Source organism: Salvia miltiorrhiza, chromosome 8 (genome assembly GCF_028751815.1).
Source record: "Salvia miltiorrhiza cultivar Shanhuang (shh) chromosome 8, IMPLAD_Smil_shh, whole genome shotgun sequence".
NCBI lineage: Eukaryota > Viridiplantae > Streptophyta > Magnoliopsida > Lamiales > Lamiaceae > Salvia > Salvia miltiorrhiza.
This window is the reverse complement of record NC_080394.1, coordinates 41,369,043-41,380,305: the sequence shown is the minus strand read 5'-3', so window position 1 is coordinate 41,380,305 and position 11,263 is coordinate 41,369,043. Positions and strand designations below refer to the sequence as shown.

Here is an 11,263-nt window from a genome sequence, read left to right as displayed (position 1 = left end):
AATCAAAAAAGACTTTGATTCCAATATTATAGATAAATAAGAGCGAAGAAAAATCAGATGGCTATTGAAGCTATTTTTTGCTGGAACTGCAACTGTAATCGATTACAACTTATTTCATACGTGGGAGAAAATGTGATGCAGCAGTCTGTTAAACTTTTACAAGTGAAAGATCCTTTATTCAAAAGAATGGGGGCATCCAGATTAGCATAGTTTTCAATAGATGATAAAAGAAGAATGAAAATAGTTGAATTAGGTGGAGCTCAGGGGCTTGTGAATATGTTAGTGGGTGCTAAAGGCTAGCTTTGAAAGCTCTTGTTGCCATCTCAAAGTCAGATGGAGCGGTGGATGCTATACATGAAGCTGGAGCGATACCTGTGATCAAGGCCACCCCAGATTCCATCGAGTACAAGGAAGTCGGAGAATACAAAATGAACTTGTTGGCTAGATTTGAGGATCTCAGATATGATACTTCATCTTGATATGTAATGGCAAGATTTTGAACTGTTTGTTATGGTTTATGAGGTTAATAATTTGCTGATGCGTCTGGTGCTTTTGCAGATAGCATTCAGATAAGTTTATAGTATACATACCACTACAAAAAAACGCGCAAATAGCGACGAAAACTACCGACGGCGGCGCCGCCGCCGGCAATTACCGACGGCACCGCGGCGGCAAAAACGGCGACCCGCCTTTTGACTATTACCGGCGAATTACCGACGGCAAAACGGCCGCCGCTAATTAGCGGCGGTTACGCCGTCGCTAATTTAAATATATATTAATATACATATATATTATTTATTACCGACGGCATTTGCCGTCGGTATTTACCGGCGGCAATCGGCCGCCGCTAATCGCCACCGCCGGTGACATCCGGCGATAGCACAACCGCCGTCCGGCCAACGTTACCGACGGCATTTTTCCGCCGCTAATTACCGACGGCAAATGCTAATTACCGACGGCAAATGCCGTCGGTAATTAATTTTATTTTTTTTAATTTTTTTTTTATTTTTTTTTTATTTTTTTTTAATTTTTTAATTTTTTTTTCATTTTTTTTTCATTTTTTTTTCTTTCATTTATCATCTAATAAATTGATCAAAGATAAAAATACAAAAACATTGAAATCAAATATATATTGAAATACAAGTGAAAATTTAAACATTGATTATTACTAATCTAAGATTATTACTAAGAATTCAAGATTCTTAGTAAGAATCTTATAATTATAACTTAAGAATGTTAATTTGATTAGTGATTCACTCATCAATCATCACTAATCCAAGATTATTACTAAGAATTCAAGATTCTTAGTAAGAATCTTATAATTATAACTTAAGAATGTTAATTTGATTAGTGATTCACTCATCAATCATCACTAATCCAAAATTATTACTAAGAATTCAAGATTCTTAGTACGAATCTTATAATTATAACTTAAGAATGTTAATTTTGTTGGAATATAAGAATATATAATGGAGAATTAATTTGATTGGCTAAAGGAAATTTGGAGAAATTGGTTGGAGGGATGACTTTATATTAAAGGTAATTGTGTATAGTGTTTGGAAATGTGGACGTGTGTATTAGGTGCTAGGAGATAGCTTTAATCACTTGTTTTCTATTTCATTTCTCACTTACAAAATCAATGCCACATCTATATTTATACTACAACAAAGTCGGTGATGTAACCGACTTAACTAGTCTAGGATCTTCTAGTTAATTCCTCTAATTTTACATTCTAATTCCACATGTGTACTTTTAGCTACTAGAATATTCTACTAATTTCTCTCCTATTCTTTTTCTTTTCACTTCTTTAAAAGTCTAGATAATTCTACTACAAATATATAGTAGCTTTTCTAGAATATCTTGATTCTAGATATTTCCTAGCAAAATATCTTCCACAAATCAAGTTTATTGTTATATTCCAACAAATTTGATTAGTGATTCACTCATCAATCAACACTAATCTAATATTATTACTAAGAATTCAAGATTCTTAGTAAGAATCTTATAATTATAACTTAAGAATGTTAATTTGATTAGTGATTCACTCATCAATCATCATTAATCCAAGATTATTACTAAGAATTCAAGATTCTTAGTAAGAATCTTATAATTATAACTTAAGAATGTTAATTTGATTAGTGATTCACTCATCAATCATCACTAATCCAAGATTATTACTAAGAATTCAAGATTCTTAGTAAGAATCTTATAATTATAACTTAAGAATGTTAGATTGATTAGTGATTCACTCATCAATCATCACTAACCCAAGATTATTACTAAGAATTCAAGATTCTTAGTAAGAATCTTATAATTATAACTTAAGAATGTTAATTTGATTAGTGATTCACTCATCAATCAACACTAAGGTTATGAATGGTGTATAAACTAGATTGATAAAAAAAAAATCAAAAATTAATAATAAATTAATTAATAAATATTTTTCCGACATAAAAATAAGAACGGAAACGAGCCCAATCCGTAATTAACAACATTTTTTGTATATCATCTCGACATATTCTAAGGTTATGAATATATATGATATTGTATATTGAAGTAGACTTTAAATGAATTAATAGATACTATATATATCAATAATACGAATGTTCTGTACTGGTGACCATTCGAAAAGAACTTCAAGGTTAAGCGTGCTTGACTTAGAGCACAACTAAGATGGGTGACCGACTGGAAAGTTCGTCTAAATTATGCAATACTGTATAAATACCGAAATAAATTGTGGATATACAATAAAATAAATAAATAAATAAAATAAATAAATAAAAAAAATAAAATAAAAAAAATAAATTAAAAAATATTACCGAGGGCAAATGCCGTCGGTAATTACCGACGGCATTTTGCCCTCGGTAATATCGTGAACAACTCCGGCGTGTGCGCCACCACCGTCCGGTGGAAATTACCGACGGTGATCTCGCCGCCGCTAATTACCGACGGCAAACGCCGTCGGTAATTTTCCGGCAAGTCTCCGCCGTTCAACGGCGGTATTTAACGGCGGAAATGCCGGCGGCTTCGCCGCCGTTAATTGCCGGCGGCGGCCGATCGCCGTCGGTAATGGCGTTGCCGACGAACCGTTTAGCGACGGCGAGTTGCCGCCGGTAACACTATTTACCGGCGGCCGTCTTTTGTTACCGACGGCATTTCGCCGTCGGTAATCAACGATTTTTTTGTAGTGTACAACTGTGTTGCGATCATCACTGGATAATTTTGATTAATTGATTGTGTTTGGCGGGAGTAAAAAAAATAAGAGCGAAGAAAAATTAATTTTGATAGTTTAAAAGATCATAACTTATTCATTTTATAAAAAAATTACATCGACTTAAAGATCTTCTAATTTAACATTTATGCTGAATATTTTTTCATAAATCGAAGTTAACGATTTTTTTGAAAAGAATTAGAATTAAAAAAAAAGTGTAAGAGAAAAATTTTGAGGGAAAAAATGATTGAAGACAAAAAATTTGAAGGTAAAAAAACTGCTCTTTTATTATTATATATAGAGCAGAGACATTACAATGCTAAGGAATATACCAAACTCCCAAAAACCTTTTACTAGTGGTAGCTCCTCAAATAACACTACCTCAGAGCTAGAGGGATCGATGATAAACAATACATCAATCATCAAATTTTAGACAAATCTAATTAATAAAATCCTAGCGGCTTAATCGCGGAGGCGGATGAAACAGTGGTTCCCGAAGTTAGGGCCCAACGTTCCCTCACCGCTCGTCGACGCGAAGCTAATGGGCAGATCCTCGCACAGAACCCTCAGCCTCTGCTGCCTGTACACCACATCTGGCGCCGTGAAATTTGTGTCCACCGCCAGCCTCAGGCTAACCACCACCACGCCACTACTCCGATCGGCTGCCAGCGTGGGCGGGACCCAGCTTTGGTCCCTTAGCGAAGGAACGGTGAGGTTGAGGCCCAGTTGCTGCGATTTCTTGACCTCAAAGGGTTCCATGGGGGCCACGCCCAACATGGAGTCCTTGTAGATGATGGTGGAGACGCCGCGGTCGAAGCGAACGTCCAGCTCCATGTTGACGTTGGAGACGGAGAGGGAGACGGACCAGATGCCGGAAAAGGAGGTCGGAGTGGCGGAGAAGTTGGAGACGATGATGGAAGCGATGGAGAATTCAGGGACAGAGGCACCAAAGAGGAACCACATGATGAGGGTCATGGTGAGAATGGAAGAGACAAGCAGGAGCATGAGGATGAGGAGGATACGCCCCAAGTTGGCGCTGCTCTCGGATTCCTGCCGACAATATTGCTGGTAGTAGTAATCATTGTAGGGGGGCTGGGAGTAGGGGTAAGGTTGGTAGGGGTAGGGTTGGTATGGGTTTGGGTATTGTGGGTATGTTGTTGTAGAGGATGGGGGTGGTGGTGGTGGTTCGGTGGGTTGGGGAGGGGGAGAGGGGTACATTTGTTGTGATTGGTTGGGATAGCCCATCACAACGTCGTCACCTTTCTTAGGATTTTCCGGTCGGGAATCCGGGGAGGTTCCCATGTTTGAGCTATACTCTCTCTCTCTCTCTCCCCCTTGTGGTTTTGCGACCAGGGAGAGGAACAGAAGGTGTGTGGAAATGGCAAATGGTTTGGAATTTGAGGAATTGAATTTTTTAATAGGGATGAGAGAGAGTACGCAAAGATTGGTTTGTTAGTATTTGAGAGATGAAATGAGGCGTTGGACGTGTAATCCGCAGTGGCGAAGTCAACATTTGGTCAAATGAATAACCCAAATTTTAGGATAAAACTAGTATACGCCCATTCGTACGATGCAGGATGGACATCGAAAGTAAGAGGTATTCAGATTAAAAATTTAAGGAGGTTGGAAAATTTTAAATAAAAATATCCTTAAATTTTATGAAAAATATTTTAATACACATTCTTCATAAAGTAGGGGATTCAAATATTATATGAAAATTTATTCAGATGTCTAGTTTATATATGGATTGGTTATTGTGAAAATTATGTTTTTCGTAAGAATGTGAGAATACTGTATTGAATTTATAAAGTTAATGCATTTAAAAATATATAATTACCAAAAAAATTATTGTTAAATTAAATAAATATAAATCATATGTTCAATTCTACTTTACAGGAAAAATAAATTACAAATCTATGAATTTATCCTTTTTTCTATTAGATTAAAGAATTCTAAAATAAACCAATATAAACTCCTACACCAAGTTGGATTTTAAAAAAAAATATTATAATTAAAACTCATGTAAAACTCAATTGTATATCATTAAATTTCATATTTTTATATATAACCAATACGAAATAATCTATTGAAGCAATCCAAACATACGACAAAACATATGAAAATAATTAAATGCACTATGGTCCTTATCTCTCTACACTAATAACAATAAAAAATAAAAATAAAAACCTATAAGTATAACGCAAAAAGAAATTATGAAAAACTCATGCAAGTTTAAAACATGAATATAGTGAAAAAATAAAATAAAAACTTGAAATAAAAGAGTAATAAAAATAATTGCAGTCTTGCATAATAAAATGTACATAATTTTCATAATTTCATAAAATATTTTATGCAAATAACAAAAAAGATGAAAACTAACTTCATTTATAAAATAAGAGGGAGAAAGAGATTAATTTTTAAAAAATTAATTTGAATAACTTCTTTTTAGTTTAAAGTTTTTTTATATACTATTATAAATTAAATTAAAGCTCATGTCATGATATTTAATTTGATATGTGTATTAAATTTTTTAATTAATTTAAATGTATAAATTTTAGGAAAAACAAAAATTCTAAATGTAAAAAAAAATTAAAGAAAAGAAAATAAAAATTGAAAACTTGCAAAGAAAAAGAAAAAGGAAAAAGAGAGAGAAAGAGTGAGTGACGGGCAGTTGGTTAAAAGTGAGTGAAATTGGTTAAATTTAGAGAAAATGAGAGAGAAAAAATTTGGCGATAAAAAGTTACCGTTATACTGTTCTTTTATATTATATATAGATTGGAGGTGGAATATAGCTTGATCCTAAATGAAATTGGGTTTCTCCGTTTATATCTATATGTATTACGGAGTATATGAAAACATAATTAACAATAATTATTTTTTCCGGTCAAAACTTAAAATTGTGAATACAACATTAATAAGCAATTTTCTATCTCCATCTGCCATGTTCTCTCTCCATCTTCCACATGTTATTTGCCAATCTGTTTGGAGTAACGACAATTTCTCATACATCAATGCAACCTCTAACTTCACATGTTATTTGGAGAAAGAAATATCTCTCCAATCACTCGCAATCCATATTAAATTTCTACAATTTTTCCTTTAGTGTCTAACTTTACACTTGATTTCTAAAACCTAAATTGTTCATATACAAGTTCACTTACAAGGATAAGATTTTGAAAATTATACCCAACCTTGACTATACAATTTGTTTTTAATTCAATAAGTTTTTTGTTGTATTTAGCAAAATTCTCGCCGCAATGGATTGCATCAACACGAGAGTCCTCCTACCATGAGATAGAGGGGCAGTACACAAAGATGACCCTGAACGTCCACACCAACAAGAACCTAATAGAAGAGATCTACCAAGTACAAAGTCATAGTGGAACAGGGTGTTGACGTCGTTGCATTGCAGATGAACTACGGTCGTGCGGACAGCAAGAGATATTGAGATATGTAAGGGTTAAGGGTTCAGTGAATACATGCGGCGGTGAGTGAGAGGCGATAGAGATGCAAGAGAGACAGAGAGTGAGAGAGAGACAGAGAAAGCGAGTAAAAATTAAAGAGGACATACTGTTGTTGCTGGATAAGTCGGGGCAAGGTGTGCAACGACAAATGATAGGAAAGAGAGGCGGATAGAGGCATCGAGAGATAAGGAAAAAAGATTTTCGACTGAGAGAGAAAGAGAGCTGAAGAGAGCAATGTACATCGAATAGTTTTTCAAATCTTCGTTAGTAACTTTTATTAAGATTGATTTTCAAAGTTTTTGTGATTTATAATTTAATTACTACTCCCTTTGTTCCACTAATAATGACCTAAAATTCACTTTATGATATCTCATTAGTATTAGCTCAAAATCTACTTTATGCCATAAAATAGGCGATGTCCTTTTACTTAATACTCATTCTATTATGATATTAATAGCTTGTATTCTTATTGGGTTATCCCAAATTAAATGACATGTTTTCTTTTTGGGCTATAATTAGAGTTTAATTATACTTAGTTAACCTACATATATATACTCATATCCATACACTATTATCTATGTTTCGCTTCTCCGGCTCTAGGCGCTTTCACCCTCGCTCATCCACCACTTCTCATGCCCCTACGATCTCCACCACCCTCAACCTTCACCTGCCTCCACTGCAAATCCCTTCATGCGCTGCCTTCACCCTTGCAGCTCCACCGCATCCACCCTCACCACCTCCATTGCAAATCCCCTCTTGCGCATCCTCCACCCTTACCCGCTTCCACTATAAATTCCCTAGTGTGTCGTCTCCACCCTCTGAGTGAAACCCTAGTTTCGCCCGCCATCCACCCCTTCGAGACCATCGAAATCAGCAGCGAACTTTAGCATTGAAACCCTCAACGAAAATTTGGGTTCGGTAGACTCGTAGCACCGAAACTTGTAGAAGCGGCATGGAGACGGAGAGCGCACTCTATAGAAGTGGGGGCGGTTCTTGAAAGGGGGAGAATAAAAATTTGATTTTTTTGATTTTGATACAATAAAATATAGCTTTGATCTTTTGATAAAAGACCAAATTGGATTAATTATTTAGTTTGTATGGGGAATTGGTAGTTATCACTCTCCATTTATCATCATCTTTTTTTGGATCTTGTGCTCGACGGAGGTGGTTCTGCCGCCAGCGAGAAATACAACTCGAATGAAGAAGTTTGTTTATTTGACTAATTAATTAAGGATTTTAGTAACTATTTGTTGGGAACCTTGTTGAATATCCTAACCCTTGTTTTGATGATACCAAAAATCATAGGACTTAACTGTAATAGACTAGAATTGTTTTGAACTCAAGTGTTAGAGTTCGTTTCTAGTTTAGTGTGCGGTGTCGAAGACTGAAGACTGAAGAACGAAGGACTGAAGATTGAAGACTGCAGATCCCAACTGAAGTATCAGTTGAAGAATCAATTGAAGACTGATTACTTAATGCGCGCAAAGGACTGATACTAAAGTCAAGTATCAGTTGAATATTCTTCCTCGGACTGATCTTCCAACGTTCAGAGGAAGCCACGTACTCACAAAGTACAGCCGCATTAAATACAGAGATCTCAGGATCTTATCTCTGCAGAGGTCATTCCTATCTGGTGGTTACTTTTCAGAGACGTCACATCTCCTGTCCATCAAAGAGAGCCGTTTCCACCCAGACAAGGAACCTCGAAGATTGAAGCCTCAGCCCAAATTCGAATTGCTCTCCAATGGAAAAAATCTTGAGGATGATTTACGCCAACGGGTCTATTCAAGAGTTCTCCTACAAATAGCGCTCGAGGATCACTTCAACCTTCACCGATTCAACAACATAAGCTGAAGCTCTGCCGAAATTGCTACTCTGCCTTAAGCTTAAACTCCTCATAGCTTGAATAGAAGAAGAGAATTCCAAAGCCAAAATCAGTCACTGTTGATTACATACATTCTCTTAGACCCTAGGCATATATCTGTTTACCCAGAAGCCAAAGGTCAAACTTGCTTCAAAGAACTTGTTCTTTGTAAGTATAATTGGCACTCGTTAAAAACCTCCCCCCCCATAAGAGTGTTTTGAGTGATTAGGAGATCAGAAGGGTTTTCTGACTCTGAGAAGTCTTAGCACGGGTTGTGTTAATAAGCAAGGGAAATCCTACGCGAGTGAAGCGCGGGTACTGAAGAAGGGTTTTCTTCAGTGTACGGTTGTGTGCACCCGGCAAGCACACGGTTCGGTTTGCAGTGCACCTGTTAAGCACTTGCGGAGTGGATTGTTGGTCTGATCAACCAACCGTGGATGTAGGAAAGGGTTTTTCCGAACCACGTAAAAGTCTCTGTGTTGTTTACAGTTTTTAGTTTTACATTCTTACTTGTGTTATTTCAATTGATAAAACTGAATACTGACTAACTGCAAAGAGAAACCTTAACCAACAATTTGCTCCACCGAGGCTATTTCGAAACTAAGTTTAATTTCCGCTGCGTATGATATCAGTCTGACTGATCTATCTTTCGATAGTCAGGAAGAGTGTTATCATCTCTGTTTTAGCAAACACGACTGAAGCCCTTACTTGCATCAGTTAAGTTCCAGCAACTTAACTGATAACTCTTTACTGAAGAGCTTTCAGTATCGATCGTCAACCCTGTTTGGTCAAAACTGATTTCAGTAAAACAGGCGTCTTTGTTTGCTTGTAAAGTTTCGTTTTGATCTCTGACTGAGATCCCTCTGATTGAGGTCGGCAGATTGATTTAAAAATAGCCTATAGGTGTATTCCCCCCCCCATACACCTATTCGAGACCCTCAGGACCTAACACTATTGATAATAACATTAAAAGAAATGAGCCATTAACATAGAGTGCATGTTGGGCCCATTAAAAGAAACGAGCCATTAAAAGAAGTTTAATTTGATATGCATATTGAATATTTTATTATTAACCAAAGTGCATGATTTTTAGGAAAAATGAAAGAAAAAAATGTGAATGAAAAAGAAAATAGAAAAGTTCAAAAAATTCTAAAATTTAGGAAAATTTGATAGAATTAGATTAAATAAACAGTTGAAAAGATTCATAAGTTTTTTAACATATAAATTGCCCTAATTCACTATTATAATTACAAAATTATCATCAAATTAATTTGAAATTGATTTTAAATTGAACTTTAACCTTTTAATACAATATATAGATTTGACAATAAATTATGTTGGGCCCAAAATCAATAAATGTAATATTTTTTTAATATAAGATCTATAATTAATAGGATATATTAAAAATTTGGGGCCCTCAATTTTTTGGGGTCCTGGGCCGTCGCCCATGCCCGCCCACCCTCAGGGCTGGCCCTGAATATTTGAGTACCTGCAGAGACCATGGGGGACGGATGAGGATATCAAAATTTCTCAAATTTTGGGGTCGGGTACCCGCTTGTTACTCTACCCACCCGAATTTACACTCTTATAAGAACATCTCCAGCCCAATGGCTCATCTAAAAGAGGCTCTAAGGAGGCGGTCCTCAACTTAAAACCTCCACTCCACAATCCAAAGGCTCTAATTTTCCTATTTTCATTTTGACTCTTCAATTTTCAAATCCAACATTTCATTAAAATTTAATTTCAACATTATATTAATTAGAATAAAATAAAATACTTAAAATAAAATTATAATAATTAAATTAAATTTACATTAATTTAACTATGGCTCAATCAGACCAAATCGAGCTCAGATGTGCTTGATCAAATCAGAGTTGAGGCGATTGTGAAGTTGGCGGTTGCGAATGGAGGATTTTTTAGCCAAATATTGTCGAAATTCCACCAGAGCTCTGGTGTGAGGACGAGATGCGGCGGAGTTACTAGATGCTTTGTCGTTGCCCTCATCTTCCCATTCCGATGCGTAGTCGCCTTCATCTTCGATAATCATGTTATGCAAAATGATGCACGTAAAAATGGTGTCGCTCAACTACTTTTTCTTCCAAAGACGAGTTGGTCCTCTGATGATTGCCCAACACAATTGAAGAAATCTGAAAGCTCGTTTGATGTCCTTTCAAGCCACTTTTTGTATCAACTTAAATCTTCTACTCTTCTCATCCGATGGAAGTTGAGGACTCTTCACAAAAGTAGGTCAATCGGGGTAGATGTCGTCAGTCAAATAATACCTCATCGTGTAGTAGGAGCGGTTGACTTGAAATATAATCGGTGGAGTCATTCCTTCAAGAACTTCAGTAAACAACAACAATGCGTTTGACACGTTGATATCGTTGTCCAAGCTAGGTTCTGTAGTGGGCAAATTTCGTATAGCCCATTCGAGCAAATATTCACGGCCCAAACGTTAGGCCCAATCTGAAAAGCTGAGTTAGTGCCAATTAATTCAGTCCAACTCGATACTTTAGGTCATTAAGGTCCATCAACCTCGAACCCTAGAAAGGGCAGCGACTTGGGGGAGAAGAAAAGAAATAAGGTCAAGGATACGATCCCACGAATATCGGAACGACTAGGGTAGGGGACGTGACAACAAAACCCTAGCCGTCAGGCCATCGCGGTATAAATAATAACTTACTAGGTCATTCGACCTACACAATCATTCGCACTCCAACACGT

At 36.3% G+C, this 11,263-nt stretch overlaps 1 protein-coding gene across 1 annotated transcript; it reads right to left on the bottom strand.

Annotated features, from left to right (window-relative positions):
- Positions 1-3,673: 3,673 nt before the first annotated feature.
- Positions 3,674-4,513, bottom strand: LOC130998482 (uncharacterized). The gene has a single exon (XM_057923900.1). It carries the CDS (start codon positions 4,511-4,513, stop codon positions 3,674-3,676), a length of 840 nt encoding a protein of 279 aa, XP_057779883.1.
- Between the last annotated feature and the right edge of the window lie 6,750 nt (positions 4,514-11,263).